This window comes from Aureococcus anophagefferens (assembly GCF_000186865.1).
Source record: "Aureococcus anophagefferens unplaced genomic scaffold AURANscaffold_23, whole genome shotgun sequence".
Taxonomy (NCBI): domain Eukaryota; class Pelagophyceae; order Pelagomonadales; family Pelagomonadaceae; genus Aureococcus; species Aureococcus anophagefferens.
Window position 1 is genome coordinate 288,660 of NW_008705583.1, and position 19,854 is coordinate 308,513.

A 19,854-nucleotide genomic window follows, 5' to 3' on the forward strand; every position below is an offset into this window, starting at 1 on the left:
CCCAGTCGAATCATCGAAGTAAAGCTGAAGATCCATGTCGTAACCATAAGAGTCAGATCTGTGTCGCCCAAACAACTCACCATTTATGAAATTAATGCAGCCTGCGCCATTTTCTTCTATTGCGAGTCCTGCACTGTCATCGTCTATATCATAAAAGTCGACCACTCTGATCGAGGTGCCGTCGGATTTCCTAGTGCAGATCAGAAATGCGGACAGCTGGAAATAGTCTGATAAAAGGGACCCATCCCCTTCGCCCACGTAATTATCATTAGCCTTGAGCAGGAATTCTGAGATGTCGTGGCCGTGAACCTCCGCCGGAGGGAACATGGCGAATTGTCCACACGGCTCAAGCAACCCCATCTCGTGGTCTTCGCTGATGAGTCGCATGAACTCAAATGCCGACCTTCGATAATCACCATCACCATCTTCACGATACGACACGATCAGGGAAAACGCAAAATCGTCAAAGCTTATCTGCGCATCACGCGCAATGCCCTGGAATGTTTCTGAAGAATCCATCGGATACAGGGAGCGCATTCGCGCGTGCGTGCTCACCAGGCGTTTAGACGACATCGGCCCCAGCGCGCCGCGGGCGACGCCGTTCGCTTTCGATTCCCAGGCGCGAGAGAGGCCGTCGATGCGGCCGACGATTTCAAGCCGGCCGAGCGCCTTGGGGTCTAGAAACGAGCAAATTTCGAGGAGTGGCTCCGTCGGGAGCGAGCGCCACGCGACCGTGTTCTTCCGCGCGTCGCGATCACGCGACGTCGGCATGGCGGGTCGAGGTGAGGCAATTCGACGGCATCGTCGTGTGCTTGAACTTGGGTTGCACGCTTGCGATGTGAAATGGCTGCCCGCCCAAGCTGAACACACTCGACAATGATCCTGCCCGCGCGCAACGCGCGGCGCATGTTCGCAGAATACGCCGGCGACTGGAGGAGCGCGGACTTTGACTTCACGAACTGCGGCCTCGACTCGGCCGCGGACGGCGCGGCGGAGGCGGAGCTGTCGCGCTCGCGGCTCCGGGCGGCGCGCTCGTCGTCGTCGAGCTTCCGGTCGCGGGAGCTCCGGGCCAGCGAGTCCGGCCGATCGTCGGTGACCTTCGACGGGCCCGAGGGCGACGGCGCGCCCGCGAGCGACGGCGACGGCGCCGGCGCCGCCGCGAGCGACGGCGCCGCGGCCGCCGACGCCCGAGCCGGCGGCGGCGCCGCCGCGCCCGCGGGCGACGGCGAGCAGACCAAAGGCGGCGACGACGACGACGAGCGGGACCTCGCGACGGCGCGGCTCCGGGGCCTCTGGGGCCCCGAGCGGTCGAAGCGGCTCGGCCGCGAGCTCTCCGAATACAGCACGGACATGATCGCCACGGTCTCCGACTCGCTCCTCGGCGCCTGCGAGGAGTCCTTCTACTCGCGGGCCATGACGAAGTGCGCGCTCGAGCCCGCGCCGACGGTCGAGACGGCGTTGCTGTCCGTCGCGACGTTGGCGATGATCTTCGTGCAGATCGCGAGCATCAACACGATCCGCCAGTTTTTGTGGTACCTCAAGTGGGGCGGCATGGTCGACGCGCACGTCGACGACGACGCCTGGCTCGCGGAGACGTTCCGGGCCGGCGTGCCCTACCCCGTGGACTTCCACCACGACATCGACGACGGCGTGCTCGCGGCCGGCGTGCCGTCGTTCCTCGTGCCGCCCATGTTCTTCTGCTCTTTGTTGCTGGGCATCACGGTCTCCGGGGCCATGCGCGCGACGAAGGCGTCCTACGTGGTCCTGCGGTGGGCCGCGGCGCACGAGCTGGAGCACGTCACGCTCAGCGGCGCGGCGCACCTTTTTGTGGCGTGGACGATCCACGTCGCGCGGTTGAGCCTCGTCGCCTACTTCGCGCTCATCTCCGTGGCGATCTTGGGCACAGCCGACGGGCCCTTCAACCTGCTGCTGAACTCGCTGGCCATGTGCTTCATCTTCGAGATCGAGGTGTTGCTCCGCCACGACGTGCCCTCGCACGGCTTCTTCGGCGCGCTGGACCGGCGCGTCGCGACGCGGCACCTCGAGTGGCGCCTCGCGCTCCGCGACGTCTTCCGGGGCGTCGCCGCGGACGTGCGCGCGGCCGCGGAGCACCCGGCGCTGCGGGTGGTCTACCGCGCCTACGAGACGCTGGGAGAGCTCGCGCTCGGCGCGCTCGTGCTGACGGTGACCTGGGCCATGCAGCGGCGGACGACGCGCGGCGACATCGTCACGAACGACGACGACTGGGTCACGGACACGCCGGGCCTCACGCGCATCTACAAGGGCTGCGGCCTCGCGATCTTCTCGCTCCTCGTCTTCGACTGCCACTTCGCCTGGTTCTTCGCGTCCAAGGACCGGCGGAAGCGGCCGTGGCTCCGGGTCCTCGCGTTTTTGGTGGACCTGGCGGCCGTCGCGGTCGTCGTCATCGTCGCCGTCGAGTGGGCCGTCGGCTGGCTCATGAGCTGGAACCTCTCCGCGAAGAGCCACCCCTTCGAGTGGACCGAACTTTCCATCGCGCCGAAGCGGCCCGCGGACTACGACGACTACTACGCCTACGACTACGCCGGCGACTACGGAGGGTAAAAGAGGAGGCGTCGTGTGACGTGACGCCGGCATGCACCATCTATTCAACGTCTCATTCAACGATTGGTTTCGAGGAGCATTCAAAACGATGCGCTCCATTGACGAGCCGCCAGCGCCGCCACAGCGCGCGCTGCAACGCGACGCGCAAGCGCTCCAGCAGAGCAGCACGGAAATGCTCCAGCAACGCGACGCGCACGCGCTCCAGCAGCGCGACGCGCGAGCGCTCCAGCGCAACGACGCGCAAGCGCTCGACGCCGCGCTGCAGCAGCAGCAGCGCGCGCCGCTGCAGCCGCGCAACGCCAGCGACACGACGCCGCAGGCGTCGCCGCGCGCCGAGAAGGCCTACGCGACGCCGATCCAGTACGTGCCGCCTCCGGCGCCGGCGGGCGCGGCCGCGTCGAGCCCGTCGTCCGCGAACACGACGCCCGCGACGGTCTACTGCCCGACGCCCGGCGCGACGCCCGCGGCCGCGTCGCCGCGGCCGTCGCCGCGGCGCTTCTTCGGGTCGCCGCGGCCCGCGCCGCCCGTCTACCGGCAGTCGCCACGGTCGAGCCGCGCGTTCGCGTCGCCGCGGCCCGAGCCGCCCGCGCCGCCGTCGCCCGCGCGGCGGTCGCCGCGGGCGTCGCGGAGCTACGAGTCCTTCCGGCCCGCGCCGCTGACGCCCGTGCGGTCCCACGCGCTCACGACGCCGCAGACGACGCCCATGGGCGTCGGCGGCGTCGGCGCGCGGCTGACGACGCCCGTCGAGGCCGACACGTGCAGCATCTGCCTCGAGGCCCTCGACGCCACGGGCAAGACGCTGCACACGATCCGCAAGTGCGGCCACCGGTTCCACCTGGACTGCATCTCGCGCGCCGTCGGCGCCAAGTGCACGACGTGCCCGCTCTGCCGGTCGCTCATCAGCCCGGGCCTCACGCCGTGCCACAACCGCTTCGGCTTCGCGCCGGCGCGGGGCTACTCGCCCCTGGACCTCCGCTCCGACATCCGCGGCGCCGCGCAGCGCGCGCGGGACGCGATGCGCGCGCGCATGGCCGCGCTCGAGGCCGCGCGCGAGGAGGAGCCGCCGACGCCGGCGACGCCGCCGCTCCGCTTCACGCTCACGGACGACGACCCCGTGTTCTAGGGGCGATTCACAGACACTTATTAACACTCTCCCTTGCTCACGGCGGGACGACGTCGTCGCCGTCCATGACGTGCGCGAGGTACTCGCGGATGTCGGAGACGACGTCCTCGAGGTGGTTCTCGTCGGCGAGGATCTTGTTCTCGGAGCTGAGGAGCTCGTTGTCGTGCTCGAGGGCCGCGATCTCCATGCGCGCGAGCTCGAGCTCCGTGGCCGTCGCCGCGCATTCCGGGTTCGCCGCCTCCTGGCGGAGCCGCATCTCCTTGATGGCCTCGGCGTCCTGCTCCTCGGACAGCTCCGTGAGCGGCTGGCCGCCTACAGGGTGGGTCCGTGAGCGGCGCGGCGCGGCGCGGCGCGACGCGGCGCGACGCGCGGGCAGCGGCGGCGAACATCAGCGCGAGCGTCGCGGCGCGGCGCATGGTGTCTCGGTCGCGCGCTGTCGCGGTTCTCGGTCGCGCGCTGCTCGTGCGAGGCTCTGCGTGTCGACGCGTTCGGCGTCGCGCAAGTCTGTGCCTCGAGCCCTCGGCGTCGCGTCGACGCCAGCCTGGCCAAGGGGATCTTCTCCAGAAGTCTGGGGAGGCGACTACGCTGCCTCGAGGCGGGGCGACTATTATCCGGTCTGAGCTCCTCGGCAGCCCATTTCAGACCTCCCTCAGACCTCCGGGTCCTGGCTCCGTTGGGCCCCGCCGTGGCGGCGCTTCGGTCGAATGGGTACGTAGACCGCTTCCCCAAAGCGATTTCTTCTGGGAACACGTTTTGGCCGCGCACGGGCTGCCGCCTGTTCTAAGGAACCCCTCGAAGGGCTGCCTGCTGCCTGAGTTTGGCGGGGATCGTTGATTTTTTGGGCCTTTGACCTGCCCCATGACCTGCCCGAGCCATCGAGGCGAAAATATCAACGATCCCCGACGGCTACGACCCGACGTCGCGCGTGCAGCTCCGCGAGCACCTGGTATTGCCCCGCGGAGAGGTGATCCACGACGTCCCTGAGCCCATGCGCGTGCCGAGGGAGTCCCCTACCATCCCGGGCCCGGACCGGACCCGCAGCGCCTTCGGGAACAGCCGCCACCTGCACTACTCGATGCCCGTTATGCTCCCGCGGAGCTGTCTACGACCAGGCCAGATCGAGTCACAAACGGTCTCGCTGCACGGCTTCGCGCGCTCGTCGGCCATGGGGTTACTATGGAGCGGCGCGCAGCATCTCAGGCGCGTCCTACTGGGCCAAATCGATGCCATTGACTCGTCCTGAGGCGACCCCTCCCGACACGAGTTTAAGTTCGACAAATTCACGTCGCCACGGCCTTCCCGGGGCTTCGCGCGACGCCTGGCCACCCCGCGACGAAAGCCTGGCCCGATAGGCGCCGCACCTTAGGATCTTGGCGGGCCCTGGCCGGGCCCGGCCGGCCATCGCGGGAGCGCAACGGGCATCGAGTAGTGCAGGTAGCGGCAGTTCCCGCAGACGCCGCGGGTCCGGTCCGGGCCCGGGATGGTAGGGGACTCCCTCGGCACGCGCATGGGCTCAGGGACGTCGTGGATCACCTCTCCGCGGGGCAATACCAGGTGCTCGCGGAGCTGCACGCGCGACGTCGGGTCGTAGCCGTCGGGGATCGTTGATATTTTCGCCTCGATGGCTCGGGCAGGTCATGGGGCAGGTCAAAGGCCCAAAAAATCAACGATCCCCGCCAAACTCAGGCAGCAGGCAGCCCTTCGAGGGTACCTTAGAACAGGCGGCAGCCCGTCAGCCAAAACGTGTACCCAGAAGAAATCGCTTTGGGGAAGCGGTCTACGTACCCATTCGACCGAAGCCGCCACGGCGGGGCCCAACGGAGCCAGGACCCGGAGGTCTGAGGGAGGTCTGAAATGGGCTGCCGAGGAGCAGACCGGATAATAGTCGCCCCGCCTCGAGGCAGCGTAGTCGCCTCCCCAGATACTTGAAGATCCCCTTGGCCTGGCCTCGAGAACTGCAACACCAAGGATGCACCCGATGATGCGTGGTCAGTGCTGTCCAAAATAAGAAAGTATACCGAGGTGCTCGAAGGCGGGGAGGTGGGCTGCGCCCGCGCGTGTCGCCACCATGAGCCGCGAGAGCGACAAGAACATGACCTTCGACGAGAAGTGCGCCCAGCGCAAGTACATGTGTGACGCGCTCATCGGCAACGCGACGCCCAAGGTGTCCTTCCCGCGGACGCCGGACCTCCCCGACGACCTCCACGGCCCCATGGGCTACGTGCCCCCGCGGGCGCCGTCGCAGGACATCGACGCCCAGAAGGAGATGGGCATGCGGAACATGCGCAAGTACCCCAAGGTCGTCGCCGAGGCCATGATGGACGCCGAGTACGAGGACTCGCAGCTCACCGAGGAGGAGCGCGCCGCGCGCGACCCGACGCCGTCGGAGAACGCCATCGACCTCTTCCCCGAGACCAAGGGCGCGCTCTACATCAAGCGCCGCAAGCAGTACGACTGGGCCGTCAAGCAGTCCCACGAGAAGCAGGTGATCCTCATGATCGGCCAGACGTGGTCGTTCTGGTACGCGGTGCCCTGGTACGACGAGCTCGCCCAGGAGGAGGGCCTGCCGTCGCTCCTCATCAAGGCCGAGCTCGACTCGGCGACGACGGAGTTCCTCAAGGACATGTACGAGACGACGTGCATCCCCTCGTTCTACATCCTCAAGGACGGCAAGCTCCACGTGACCATCGAGCACGAGGAGGTCGACGTCGTCCAGGCCTGGGCGCGCGCGGGCAAGGAGCCCGAGGGGTGGCCCGAGGCCTTCGGCTACGGCAAGGACGGCGACGCCCTCGAGGACCCGAACGCGCCCGAGGAGGACGAGTTCCCCTGCGTCTACCACGTCGGCTACACGGACCCCTACCAGCACATCATCGGCGACTAGGGCGCGGCGGGAAGTCCCCGACCGGCGCGCGTAAGACGGCGCTCCCCCGATCGGCTCTGTGCACGGGCGTGTGTACAAGCCGCGCGGACGCCGCGCGGGGGTCGGGGGGCTCACTCGTTCTTCTTCTTCGGCGCGGCGCCGGCGAAGGCGGACCGGGCCGCGGCCTCGAGCTTCCGGTAGCGGGCCCGGCCGTGGTCCGCCCAGAGGAGGCCGAACGCGGACGAGACGCGCTGGGGCCCGAGGAAGTAGAGCAGGCACGTGAAGAGCAGCACCTCGTCCTCGGGGCCGCTGTAGTTGAGGAGCAGGCGGCTCAGGAACGTCGGCAGGAGCGCGCGCCACGCGAGCGCCGCGGCGAGCGCCGCGAAGGACAGGAGCACCGCGAACTTGGTCCGGTGCGCCTCCGCGAGGAGCACCGCCGCGTTCCGCTCGTCGACGAGGGACTTGATCTTGTCCGCGACGTGCTCGAAGGGCTTGATCTTCGTCGTGTCGAGCGGCGCCGCGTCCTCGATGGCCTCCCAGAGCGCCGCGAAGTCGGGCGAGTCGCGCGGGCCCGTCTCGACGCCGCTGAGGCAGAGCACGGGCACGTCCTTGACGTTCGCGGGCAGGCCGAACTTGGCTCGGATCGTCGCCGCCATCTCGGACCGCTTGCCCTTCTTGCCCTCGCCGCAGTAGGGCTCCATGTTCGTCTTCCAGCCGCGCGACTCCTCGTCGCAGCGGCTGTAGGCGAAGACGACGTGCTTCCACACGGAGCTCGACGCGTCCCTGAACTTCTCGTCGAGCATCTTGAGGATCGTGTAGGTCGCCGGGTTCAAGCGGTTCGCGTAGGGGTCGCTGTGGAGCACGAGGAGCACGTGCGCCTCGCGCATCGCCTTGAGCTTCTCGTGCAGGTCCGTCGCGAGCGCCGAGAGCACCTCGCGCGCCTCGGCCTTGTCGACCTCGGCGGCCTCGGGGTCGTCGTGGCCCGGCGTGTCGACGACGACGAAGGGCCGCTCCTCGTCGCCGAACCAGTGAGCCTTCGCCCAGGACGCGCACTTCGTGACCGACTCGACGCTGTCGGACGACGCGAAGAGCGGCTCGCGGTCCCAGGCGAACTGCTCGTTGGCGTCGGGCGCGCACTTGTAGCCGCAGAGCTTGTTCAGGAGCGTCGACTTGCCCGCGCCCGTGGACCCGATGACGACGACGCGCCGCAGGTCCGGCCTGGGGAGAATCCGCCGAATCGTCGCGAACGGTCGCGCGGTCTCTGAGTTTTATGTTTCCCGCCGTGTGTTCGAACGCGCCCGCCCCCCGCGTCAAAAACCCCGCCCCTCGCGCGCGACGGGACGCGGGCGCCCGACTCCATGCGTCCAAAGTCCTCGAGCGTCTTGTGCTGGACGTTGACGGCCGTCCGGTAGTACTGCTTCTCGACGAGGGACTTGGCGGTCCGAGCGCAGACGGCGAAGAAGCCGTCGTCGACCTCTTCGCCGCCCTCGTCGGGGGCGGACGCGTCGAGTTTGCACATGGCGAACTCCGGTGTCCGTCGGTCCGTTGGTTGAGGATGATTTGCGCTCGTGTCTCGCCCGCCGGACGAGCCTCGCCGGGCGGCCGGAAGGCCTCTCGGACGGCCTTCGGACGGACGGCTGCGCGCACAGCCCCGTCCGCGCCTCCGCGGCGACGCGCCGTGAAGGCGCGCCTCAAAAGAGGCACGAGTATTCCAGATGCTCTATATAAAACCCGGCGCGGGGCCCCTCGGCGCGGGACCCGCCCCCGGCGCGGCGCCCGCGCTAGCCGAGGTCGAAGCCCTCGTCGCCCGCCTCGACGACCTCCGCGTCGTCGTCGGCGATGGGCGGCGGCGCGCCCGCGCGCTCCGTCGGCTCCGGGTCGTCGCCCTCGCCGTTCCAGTGGTAGCCGACGCAGCAGCCCTTGACGGCCATGAACGCGTCGAAGTCCATCTTCTTCTTGTGCGGGCAGCAGCCCCACCACTTCATGGTCTCGTGGAAGACGGGCGTGCCGTAGTGGTAGGAACAGGCGCGGGGCCCGTTGTCGTCGGGGTGGAACTTGGCCTGGCAGCCCTTGTGCTGGCACCGGAAGGAGCCGTCGTCGTATTTCACGACCTTGGGCTTGGCCTTGGTCCCCGTGGACTTGGCGAAGGACTGGGCGCCCGTGGCCGCGGACTTGCCCTCGTCGGACTTGTTGTAGCCGTCGATGGACTTGACGGGCGCGCAGGGCGCGCACTTCGTCGCAACGAATTTGTCGTCCGCGGGCTCCTTCTTCGGCGGCGCCTTCGGCGGCTCCGCGGAGTGGCGGCCGACGGCGCAGGTCGGGAGCTTCTGGAAGTCCTCCCAGTCCATGGCCGACTTCTTCGGGCAGCAGGTCCAGCCCTTGTTGCAGTCGTGGAAGAACGGCGGCGACACGTGGTGGTGGCAGCCGCCCTCCGGGTTGTCGTCCGGGTCGAAGAGCTGGTTGCACCCGAAGTTCTTGCAGCGCACCTTGCCGATGGCGAAGACGCGCTTCGCCTCGGCCTCCTCGGCGGCCTTGCGCTCCGCGTCCGCCGCGGCCTGCGCGACGTCGCCGAGCGCGTTCGACGTCCCGGGGACGATGAAGACCTCGTCCTTCGTCTTGAGGACCTGCTCGACGACGTCCTCGAGGCCGATGGCTTCGAAGTTGCCGTCGTCGTCCTTCTTGGCGAAGTGGACCTCGTCGACGTTCAGCAGGTGGTCCTTGTGCTTGGCGTTGTAGGTGTCGACGGAGAAGCCGAGGAGTTTGGCCACGGGGCCCGGGCGCCAGCCCTTGGGCACCGTGAATTTCGTGGCCATGTGGTGCGCCTCGTCCTCGCCCTCCTTGTAACTCACGAACAGCTTCATCGTCGACGAACGCGGCGCGAACGACGACAGACGACGGCGCAGCGGACTTGGCGACAGGCGCTTCGGCTTGTGGAGACGCCGTCTCATCGACACCTGGAGGCACCACCAGCCGTCGTGCGCGCCGACCCGACGCTCGCAACGCCCTCCAGACGCGCCTGCCTGCACGCCGGTAGCAACGCAGCACGTAGCGGCGCGCCGCCGCCGAGTCTCGCGCCGCGCCGGCCGCGCGCGCGCACCATCAGCGCTCGCCGAGCCCACCGCCGCCCTCGACGCCGCGCGCGCGCGCCCGCGAACGCACCATGGCGGCCGTGGACCCCTGGAGCTGGTACACGGAGATCCCCGTCGTGTCGCGCGTCTACCTGACGGCGAGCTTCGTGACCACCGCGGCGTGCGCGCTCGACCTCGTGAGCCCGTTCGCGCTCTACTACAACTTCAGCCTCATCTTCCACAAGGGCCAGCTCTGGCGCCTGGCGACGAACTTCTTCTTCTTCGGCATGTTCAGCCTCGACTTCCTCTTCCACCTCTACTTCCTCGTGCGCTACTGCCGGCTGCTCGAGGAGGGCGAGTTCCGCGGGCGCACGCTCGACTTCGTCGTCATGCTCGGCTTCGGCGCGGGCGTCATGCTGCTCTTCGCGCCCCTGCTGAGCGTCCACTTCCTCGGGTCGTCCCTCGCCTTCATGATGGTCTACGTCTGGGGCCGGCGCAACGACGCGGTCCGCATGTCGTTCCTGGGGCTCTTCCCGTTTACCGCGCCGTACCTGCCCTGGGTGCTCCTGGCCTTCTCCGTGCTCCTGGGCAACCCGGCGACGACGGACCTCGTCGGCATCGCCGTCGGCCACGCCTACTACTACCTCGAGTACGTCTACCCGAAGCTCGCGGAGATCCGCGGCTTCCGGCTCCGGCGCGTCATCGTCGTGCCCGAACGCGCGCGCCGCGCGCTGTCGGGCCAGCCGCGCCCGCGGCGACCGGCGGCCTTCGTCCCGCCGCCGGACCTCGCCGGCGCCGACGCGGACGGCGCGGCCGCGGACGACGGCGCCGCGGACGGCGCCGCGGCGGACCCGCCGCCGCGCGCGCACCAGGACTAAGGCGAGTTTTATCGTGGGGGTTTCCTGCTGCATACGAGTCTTAGGGCGGGTCTCACGTACTTGTGCCCCCCTGGTTCTCGGTGGTTGGATTCTCGGCGGCCCCTGGAAGCGTCAGGGGTCGCGGTCGACCTGCGCGAGGATGCGCGCGCGGATCGCGGGGACGTGGGCCTCGCCGCGCGGGTCGTCGGGCAGGTCGTGCTTGCCGACGCCGTCCTCGGGGTAGGCCAGCGTGCCCCGCCCGCACGCGTGGCAGTACAACCCGAGGTAGCCGCGCCAGGACGCGACGTCGACCGCGTACTCGGGCACGCCTTTGACGAGGCGGTCCGCGCGGTCCTCCTTGCGCTCCGCCGGCGACCGCGCCCGGGCGAAGTCGTGGACCATGCCGTCGAGGACCCGCGACACGTCCGACGGCGAGTCGCGCGCCGCCGCGGGCGCGAACGCGGAGCCCGGGCGGTTTCGCGAGAGGCACGGGCACCGGTACGCGACGCAGCCCCGCGGCGGGCCGCCGTCGAGCGGCGTGAATGTCGCGCGCCGGCACGCGGACAGGGGCACGACCCGCGTGATGTTGTTTTCCAGGTCCACGCGCCGGTCTATCCGCGGGATGAGGACGTCGTCGCGGAGGAAGTCGGAGACGGCGCGCGCGTCGTCGACGACGCCCGCCCGGGACCAGCTCGAGGACGCCTGGAGCAGCCGCCCGTTGATGTCGTCGGGGTGGGGCGCCGCGTGCTCGACGACGGCGTGGACGACGGAGTGGTCGTTGTCGAGCCGTTGGAATACGAAATCGCCGACGGCCGAGAGGACGCGCGCGATGGGCGACGTGGGGCTCCCGAGGGAGCCGCCGCGGGACCTCGGCGATCTCGGCGACTTGTCGGGGCTCACGAAGGCGACGCGGTCCATGGGCGTGTTTGGATCTTTGAATCCGGCGAGGCTTCGGCGAATCCGGCGAGTAGTTTGAACGAATCGCAAGCCTGTGCTTGCCCAGGCGCGTCGCGCTCGTCGGCGGGCCTCCAAGGCGCAGACGGGCGTCGCAAGGGCTCGGGGAGTCGTGCTTGGGCGGCGCGTGGGCGGTTTCTTCGGACGACACACGGAGCGTGCCTCGGACGGCGCGCTTGGAGCGCGAGAATCAGTTCAAATGTGACTCTCACTTCCTCGAACTGTGGTCGACACGCCGGCCGGCTCGGTGCCGCGCACGCCTCGACGTTGTGGGCCGAGGAGTTCAGTGCGCTGAGCCGCAGCCACCGCCTTATCGCAGTTTACTGGGCGCCCTCGCGGCGACCACGCGACCTCGCGATCTCGCGCTGCGCCGCGTTCCCCGGTTCGCGAGCGGCGGCTCGCACGGAGCTTCTGCGCCGTGCAACCGGACACAAAAAGCGACGACCCCCGCTCACACATCCCCCGCCGGGGGTCGCGCGAGAACTCCCCGTCAGCGCGTAAGGCTGTGCATCGAGCTAGGTTGAACTCCGGTTGCAGGCTAGTTGCTGCGGCCTCGAGCCGAGGAGCTGTGCCCGCAGCCGCCGCGCCCGCGCAACGCGCGATGTCGTCGCCGCGGCACTCGCGCCAGCGGCGGCCGCCCTGGGGCGACGGCCAGACGGTGCTGCTGCGGTCCGCGGGCCTGGGCCTCGCGCTGAGCGTCTTCGCCGTCGCCGCGGTCATGGTGCCGAGCGTCTGGGGCGACGCGGCGGCCTGGGCGCGGAGCAACGACGGCGACGCCTGCGAGCGCGTCGAGGACCGGGCGGACCGCTGCGGCTTCGTGCGCGGCGCCTGCGGCGGCCTCGCGCGCGGCGTCGACTACCTCGCGTTCGTCTACTGCGGCGGCGGCGGCCGCGAGGGCCTGCGGCTCGCGGCGCTCAGGGCAGGAAAAGGGTGATTCAACGTCGCTTCAACGTGAGTGTTCCGCGCGCGCGCGTTTCGGAAACAGCACCCACGCTTCGAGAGCGCTCCGAGAGATGATCGCTCGTTCAAAAATCAGCCGAAACGAGCGGAAAACGACCGAGATAGGAGCCTTTGAAGTTGGGAATTTCGCACCCTTTTCCTGCCCAGGCGGCGCTCTCGCTCTGGCTCGTGCTCCTCCTCTCCCTCCTCGGCACGACGGCGGACGTCTTCTTCATCGAGCAGCTGGACTTCATGGCGAAGCGGCTGCGCCTGAGCGACGACGTCGCGGGCGCGACGTTGATGGCGCTCGGCAACGGCGCGCCGGACGTCTTCACGGCGTGGAACGCGATCCAGAACGCGGCGGATTTCCCGCTGGTGCTGGCGGAGCTGCTGGGCGCGTCGATCTTCATCACGACGGTCGTGCTGGGCGTCGTGATTCTCGCCGCGCACGGCCGCGCGCGCGCGCGGCGGCTCGAGCTACAGGCGGGCGGCGACGGCGACGAGGCGCCGTGCCAGGTCGACGCGCGGCCGTTCGCGCGGGACGTGTCCGTGCTCGGCCTGTCCATCTTCGCCATCTCCTGCTGCGCCCTGGACCGGTCCATCGACGTCACGGAGTCGGCCGCGCTGCTGGGGTTGTACGCGTGCTACGTTTTAGCGATCGTCTACGCGCAGCGCGGCGACAAGGACGCGGGCTCCGACGACGAGCGCGACCGCGTCGCGGCGGCGCCGCTGCTCGCGGCGGGCGACGCGCCGGGGGGGCTGCGGCTGCGGGGCGTGCACTGGGGCGAGTCGCCGTCCGCGTGGGACCGCGTCGTCCACGTCGCCGAGTGGCCCTTCTCCGCGGCGCGCCACGCGTCGATCCCGCCGGCGACCTTCGACGACTGGTCCGAGGGCCGTCGGCGGCTCGCGGCCTGCGCCGTGGCCGGCGCCGTCGTCGTCGTCGTCCTCGACTTCGGGCTCGGCGGCGACGCGCGCGCGCTCGTCGCGGCCGGGCCCGACGGCCCGCCGCCTTTAGTCTTCGCGGCGGGCGCCGGCGGCGGCCTCGCGGCGCTGGCCTACGCGTGCACGGGCGGCGCGGCGCCCCACCGCCACGCGCAGACGGCGCTCGTCGCGCTCGGGTTTTTGGCGACCGTCGCGTGGCTCGATTTGCTCGCGTCCGAGACCGTCGCGGTGCTCGAGTCGCTGGGCGCGGCCGCGGGGCTGTCGTCGGCGGTGCTCGGCGTCACGGCGCTGGCCTGGGGCAACTGCATCGGCGACCTCGTCGCCGACGGCGCCGTCGCGCGCGCGGGCCACGCGCGCATGGCCGTGGCCTCCGTGTTCAACAGCCCGCTCTTCTCGCAGATCAACGCGCTCGGCGTGCCCGTGGCCTACTACTGCTACTTCCACGGGCCCCTGCGCATCGCCCTCGACCCCCAGGCGGTCCTCTCCTTCGCCGTCGTCGCCGCGTCCATCCTCGCGACCGCGCTCGTCGCGCGCGCGAACGACGGCGCGCTGCCGAGGCACCACGCGTTCACGCTCTTCGGCCTCTACGCGGCCTACGTCGCCGCCGCCGTCGCCGTCGAGCTCCACCGCGTCTCGTCCTAGCGCCCCGCGCCTCGTCCACTTCCTCGTCCGCCGTTAACCTGTGTCGTCGTTGCCGGGAACTGGGGCTTCAACGTGCCCTCGCGCGCGTTGGCATGGCAGCCCGACCGAGGCCGCGCTGAGGCATGGAGGACTCCGCCGAGGCGGCGGCGCCGCCCGCCGAGGAGGCGTCTTTGTCGGCCGAGGAGGCCGCCGAGGAGCCGCCGCCGCGCGAGCTCCTGCCCCACGAGGTCGCGCAGCAGAAGGCCGACGCGGCGCGGGCGACCCTGAATCGCAACGTGGCGCACCGCGCGTCGCTGGGCATGCTCGGCGCGGACATCTTCAACGAGCAGAAGACCGTGGACGCGGAGCTCGAGGCCCAGAATGCGAAGAAGCCCAAGAAGGCCAAGCAGGCGGGCGGGCCGACGCTCCGGGAGCGGCTCGGCCGGGGCGCCAAGTACGCGTACGCGGTCGTCTTCCCCTACCTCCACGAGCGGGCCATGGCGCGCCAGCCGGCGACGGGCAAGACGCCGCTCATGATGGTCATGTCGGCGCTGAAGATGACGAAGCGCGACGCCGCGCGGTTCCTCCGGCTCTTCGAGAAGATCGACTCGAACCACAGCGGCACCATCGACATCGAGGAGTTCTTCGACTACCTGCGCACGGACATCAGCGGCTACACGCGCAAGGCCTTCGCCATGATGGAGATCAAGACCGAGGAGATGGGCCAGCACGGCGAGATCGACGCGGCGAAGGCGCGCGCGCTCGCGAAGAAGGAGCGGCAGAAGGCGCGGCGCGTCAAGAAGCGCGGCGGCACCTACGTGAAGAACATCGAGCTCCACTACGCCGAGTTCTTCGTCGCGCTCTTCAACTTCCTCACGCTGACGAACGAGCGCATCGTCCGCTTCACGTTCGACCTCATCGACGAGGACAAGAGCGGCTACCTCTCCAAGGACGAGGTCTTCGAGATGGTGCGCCTCATGGCGACGACGGAGGAGGAGGTCCAGGCCAAGGTGCAGAAGCTCATGAACGTGCTCGACGCCAACGGCGACGGCCGGCGCGGGAAAAGCGCGCGACGTTCCCAAAGGCTCCGATCCCGGCCGGTTTCGTTTTCGGCCGATGTTTGGACGAGCGATCATCCCTCGGGGCGCGCTCGACGCGTGGATGCTTTCTTTCCGGAACGCGCGCGCGCGGCACGCTCACGTTGAAGCGACGTCGAATCACGCAGGCGACGGCGACGTCGAGTTCGAGGAGTTCTACCGCGTCCACTGCAAGCTGTCGTCGCTGATGTTCCCGGCCTTCCGGCTGCGGCGCATCCTGCGCATCAAGTGCATGGGCAACCGCTTCTGGCGCCGCTGCGAGAAGAACCGCGAGAAGATCCAGAAGGCCACGGGCGCCGCGCCCGCGTCCCCGCGAGCGACGCGCCGCGCGGCCGCGCGAAGCCCCGCTGTAGGCAAGAGCCCCCTGGAGATCTACAAGGACATCATCGAGTCGAACCAGAACGCGGCCTTCGAGCTCGCCGAGGCCGAGCGCCTCGCGGAGGAGGCGCGCCACGCGCACGACGCGTTCCTCGCGGACCAGGACGGCGACGTCGACCTCTGCGCCGAATTCAAATCTTCAACCCGACTTCAATGTGATCGTACGCGGCGGTTTCGACGCACCCTCTTCGGCTGCGCTTCGAGAACTCGACGAGAGCAACCGATCCGTCCAAAAGTCGGCCGAATCGACTTCGATGTGACCGAGCTCGAGAGGTTTGAAGTTTGGTCGGGACCACGCAAACCAGCGGTCGAATTCGGCACAGGTCGACCTGAGCGAGGACGACCTCCACGCGCTCGCGCGGCAGACCAAGAGCGCCATGGACGGCCTCGAGGCGGACCAGCACGGCGAGGCGGACAAGGCCGCGCGCGAGCGCGAGCTCAAGAGGAAGCTCCGCGCGGCGACCAAAGGTGGCGCGGCGGCGAAGCGCATCGCGCTCGCGGCGGGCGTGTCGCTCTACCGCGAGGGCTCGTGGTGGAGCGAGAACGACAAGTACCGCGCGAACCTCGACGCGCGCCTCTTCGCGAGCGACGCCAAGGTCTACGTGTCCCACGACACGGCCGACGCGCTCGACGACGTCGCGCTGAGCCGCGCGCGCGCCAAGAAGATCGCGGACCTCCACCCGTCGCGGGAGCAGCTCCTCGTCGCGCTCGAGGCGAAGAAGCACCGCAAGGGCTTCCACCCGCGCGCGCCGCGCAAGTCCATGTTCCAGAAGTTCCTCGGCGCGTCGACGCGCGGCTTCTTCGGCCGCAAGAAGAAGCCCAAGAAGCCGCCCGCGCCGCCCGCGCCGCCGGCGCCGCCGACGGGGCCCAAGGTCGTCGTCGTCGAGCCCGCGAAGCCGCCGGCCGCGACGCCGGCCGCGACGCCGGCCGCGACGCCGGCCGCGCCGCCGGCCGCGCCGCCGCCGGCCGCGGACGCGCCGCCGCTCTCGAAGAAGGAGGCGAAGAAGAAGGCCGCCGAGGACAAGAAGGCCGAGAAGGCGCGGGCGAAGGCGTCCAAGGCCAAGGCCAAGGCCGACGCCAAGCAGGCCAAGGCCGACGCCAAGGCGGCCAAGAAGGGCGGGGCCGCGGCCGCGGCCGCGCCGGAGGGCGAGGGCGACGCGCCGCCGCTCTCGAAGAAGGAGCTCAAAAAGCAGAAGGCGGAGGAGAAGAAGGCCGAGAAGGCGCGGGCGAAGGAGGAGAAGGCTCAGGCCAAGGCCGACGCCAAGCAGGCCAAGGCCGACGCCAAGGCGGCGAAAAAAGGCAAGGGCGCGGCCGCGGCCGCGCCGGAGGGCGAAGGCGACGCGCCGCCGCTCTCGAAGAAGGAGCTCAAGAAGCAGGCCGCCGAGGAGAAGAAGGCGGCGAAGCTCCAGGCCGCCGAGGCGAAGAAGGCGGAGAAGGCGCGCGTCAAGGAGGAGAAGGCCAAGGCCAAGGCCGAGAAGAAGGGCGGCGCGGACGCGGCCGCCAAGAAGGAGGCCAAGGCCCAGGCCGCGGCCGAGAAGAAGGCCGCCAAGGAAGCCGAAAAGGCCGCCAAGGCGCAGGCCGCGGCCGACAAAAAGAAGGCCAAGGCCGACGCCGCCGCGGAGAAGAAGGCGGCCAAGGCCAAGGGCCGACCGCCGACCCCCGAAGATTCCCCGACGTAAGCGCTCGTAGGCTTACCGGGGCTCGCGCGCACCTCTCTTGCGTGGGGTCGAGGCGGGGCCGCGGGGGACTCGTGGGGCTCGAGGCGGGGCCGCGGGGGACTCGTGGGGCTCTCGCTCTACTTCTTGTCCTTCTTGTCCGAGCACTTGCCCTTCTTCTCGTCGTACTTGCAGCGCTTCTTGTTCTCCTTCGATTTGCAGGCCGTCTTGTCGAGCTTCTTGCACTTGGTGGTGGATTCGCCGGCGTCGCCGCCGGTGGCCTTGTCCTCGCACGTGTCCTTCTTCCACTTGCAACCCGCGTCCGACTTGCACTCCGTCTTCGTCGGCTTGTCGGCGCACGTCTCGCCATCTGCGCAGCCAATGCAACCGACGTCGCCGCCCTGGTCGCCGACGTCGCCGGCGTCGTCCTTGCACTTGTCCTTCTTCCACTTGCAGCCGAGCGCGTCCGACTTGCACGAGTCCTCGCTCGTGTTGTCCTTGCAGCTCCCGCCGCCGGAGGGCTTGTCCTTCTTGTCCTCGCACTTGCCCTTCTTCTCGTCGTACTTGCAGCGCTTCTTGTTCGCCTTCGATGTGCAGGCCGCCTCGTCGAGCTTCTTGCACTTGGTGGTGGGTTCGCCGTCGTCGCCGCCGGAGGACTCGTCCTTGCACTTGCCCTTCTTCTCGTCGTACTTGCAGCGCTTCTTGTTCTCCTTCGACTTGCAGGCCGCCTTGTCGAGCGTCTCGCACTCGGTGGATTCGCCATCGTCGCCGCCGGAGGAGGTGGTGGTGGTTTCGCCGTCGTCGCCGCCGGCGGACTCGTCCTCGCACTTGCCCTTCTTCCACTTGCAGCCCGCGTCCGACTTGCACTCGGTCTTTGTCGGCTTGTCGGCGCACGTCTCGCCGTCCTCGGTGGATTCGCCGGAGTCGCACGCGGGCTCCCCGTCGCCGACGGGGGTGCACCGCCCGCAGGACCGGCACTTGTCGAAGCCGTCGACGCCGGACTTGCTCTGGCGGCAGAGCTCGCGCTGCTCCGACGGGTCGGTCTCGCACGCGATGTCCGCGCACGTCGTGCCCTGGCCACTTTTGAAGCTCGCGTCGCGCTCGCACTCCTGAACCATCGGAGCCGGCGTCGGCGAGCCGCTGCCCGCGCCGTCGCCGCCGCCCGCCGTCGGAGCCGGCGTCGGCGAGCCGCCGCCCGCGCCGTCGCCGCCGCCACCGCCGCCGCCGCCGCCGCCGCCGCCACCGCCGCTGGAGCAGTGGTCGCAGGCCTTGGGGCACTTCTGCCCGCCGCGCTCGTCGTCGACGTTCATCTGCTGGCAGAGCTCCTGCTTTTTGTCCGCGTCGGCTTGGATGTTGGCGCACGTCGTGCCCACTTTGCTCACCCAGGACGCGTCGTTCTCGCAGGTCTCGCCGGCGTTGTCGCCGCCGCCGCCGGAGCAGTGGCCGCAGGCCTTGGGGCACTTCTGCCCGCCGCGCTCATCGTCGACGTTCATCTGCTGGCAGAGCTCCTGCTTTTTGTCCGCGTCGGCTTGGATGTTGGCGCACGTCGTGCCCACTTTGCTCACCCAGGACGCGTCGTTCTCGCAGGTCTCGCCGGCGTTGTCGCCGCCGCCGCCCGCGCGCGTCGACGGCCGCGGCGACGGCCGAGACGTCCGCGGGGACGACGGCGGCGCCGTCGCGTCGAGGGTCGCCGCGTAGGCGAGGACGACCGTCGCCCACGCGAGCGTCTCCTCGCCTGTGTGGAAATCAAATCTTCAACTCGACTTCAAGGTGAGCGTATTTGAAAGTTTCGACGCAAGTTCTTCGACCCTGCATCGAGAACTCGACGAGAGCGATCGATCCGTCCAAAATTCGGCCGGATCGACTTCGATTTGACCGAGCTAGAGAATTTCAAAGTTTGGTCGGGACGTCCCAAACCAGTGGTTGATTTCCACGCGGCTCCTCGCCGACGACGGGCACGTGCGACTCGGGCATGGAGAAGCCCAGGCCGCTCGTCATCTCCGTCGTGAAGCCCAGGCCCAGCGTGTCCGTGTAGTAATCGTCGAGGCAGCCCGACGCCGCCGACGGCCGGCGCGCGCGGTAGCTCGTGCCGAAGCCCGACATCGCCTGGGCGGGAACGGGGGTGATTCGACGTCGCTTCCGCGCGGGTGTGCCGCGCGCGCGCGTTCCGGCAGACGCATCCACGCGTCGGGAGCGCTCCGAGACATGATCGCTCGTCCAAACATCAGCCGAAACGAGCGGAACGCGGCCGAGAGAGGAGCCTCGGGCGCGTCGCGCCCCGTTCCCGCGCCGGACGTCGCGGCCGCCATCGCGCGCGCGAGGGCCTCCGCGGGGCCGTAGTCCGGCAGCCCGGCGGGGCAGGTGCGCCCGGGGTCGCAGAAGCCGGGCCCGTGGAAGACGTCGCCGCCGTAGGTGTGCTGGTCGACGCCCGCGACGAGCGCGACGCCGTCGTTTTTCCGGCCCACGAGCCAGTCCCGGAGCCCCGCGGACTCGCGCTCCGAGAACGCGCCGCCGCCGGGGAAGGCCTGCTGGCTGCTGCACGCGTCCCGGGACACGCCCGTCTGGCCCCAGGAGCCGAAGCCGTCGAAGTTGCGGTTCAGGTCCACGCCGTAGCGCGTCCGGCACCCGCGGGCCTCGGCGTAGGCCACGTTCCGGTTCGTCCGGTACATGGCGTCGACGGTCCGCGAGTGCTCGAAGCCGTCCGGGTTCATGAGGGGGAAGGCCGCGACGGCCACGCCGGCGGGCACGCGGCCCGCGACGTCGGCCGTGAGCTTGTC

At 69.6% G+C, this 19,854-nt stretch overlaps 7 protein-coding genes across 7 annotated transcripts in view; 4 read left to right on the top strand and 3 right to left on the bottom strand.

Moving 5' to 3' along the window:
• Nucleotides 1-876: 876 nt before the first annotated feature.
• AURANDRAFT_66491 (hypothetical protein) lies at nt 877-2,583 on the top strand (the record flags this gene model as incomplete). The annotated part of the gene is made up of 1 exon (XM_009041685.1): nt 877-2,583. The coding sequence occupies one exon, from the start codon at nt 877-879 to the stop codon at nt 2,581-2,583; it is 1,707 nt and encodes a 568-aa protein (XP_009039933.1).
• Nucleotides 2,584-2,755: 172 nt separating this feature from the next.
• On the top strand, nt 2,756-3,706 carry AURANDRAFT_66492 (hypothetical protein; the record flags this gene model as incomplete). Its single annotated transcript, XM_009041686.1, has 1 exon — nt 2,756-3,706. The coding sequence occupies one exon, from the start codon at nt 2,756-2,758 to the stop codon at nt 3,704-3,706; it is 951 nt and encodes a 316-aa protein (XP_009039934.1).
• A 4,641-nt stretch (nt 3,707-8,347) lies between these two features.
• AURANDRAFT_31063 (hypothetical protein) lies at nt 8,348-9,379 on the bottom strand (the record flags this gene model as incomplete). The annotated part of the gene is made up of 2 exons (XM_009041771.1): nt 8,348-9,088; nt 9,161-9,379. The coding sequence occupies 2 exons, from the start codon at nt 9,377-9,379 to the stop codon at nt 8,348-8,350; spliced, it is 960 nt and encodes a 319-aa protein (XP_009040019.1).
• Nucleotides 9,380-9,750: 371 nt separating this feature from the next.
• AURANDRAFT_5820 (hypothetical protein) lies at nt 9,751-10,314 on the top strand (the record flags this gene model as incomplete). The annotated part of the gene is made up of 1 exon (XM_009041687.1): nt 9,751-10,314. A coding segment is annotated over one exon (564 nt), but the record flags the coding sequence as incomplete, so codon positions are not given.
• A 309-nt stretch (nt 10,315-10,623) lies between these two features.
• On the bottom strand, nt 10,624-11,409 carry AURANDRAFT_66494 (hypothetical protein; the record flags this gene model as incomplete). Its single annotated transcript, XM_009041770.1, has 1 exon — nt 10,624-11,409. One exon carries the CDS (start codon nt 11,407-11,409, stop codon nt 10,624-10,626), a length of 786 nt encoding a protein of 261 aa, XP_009040018.1.
• Nucleotides 11,410-12,046: 637 nt separating this feature from the next.
• Nucleotides 12,047-17,101, top strand: AURANDRAFT_66495 (hypothetical protein; the record flags this gene model as incomplete). The annotated part of the gene is made up of 5 exons (XM_009041688.1): nt 12,047-12,313; nt 12,553-13,956; nt 14,151-15,021; nt 15,173-15,534; nt 15,746-17,101. The coding sequence occupies 5 exons, from the start codon at nt 12,047-12,049 to the stop codon at nt 17,099-17,101; spliced, it is 4,260 nt and encodes a 1,419-aa protein (XP_009039936.1).
• Nucleotides 17,102-19,071: 1,970 nt separating this feature from the next.
• AURANDRAFT_66496 (expressed protein) overlaps nt 19,072-19,854 on the bottom strand; it is a gene marked incomplete at both ends in the record, with an annotated part of 1,599 nt that continues 816 nt past the window's right edge. Inside the window, one exon of the mRNA XM_009041769.1 lies at nt 19,072-19,848. Within this exon, the coding sequence (XP_009040017.1) occupies nt 19,072-19,848 (777 nt within the window). The remainder of the gene's footprint in view (nt 19,849-19,854) is intronic.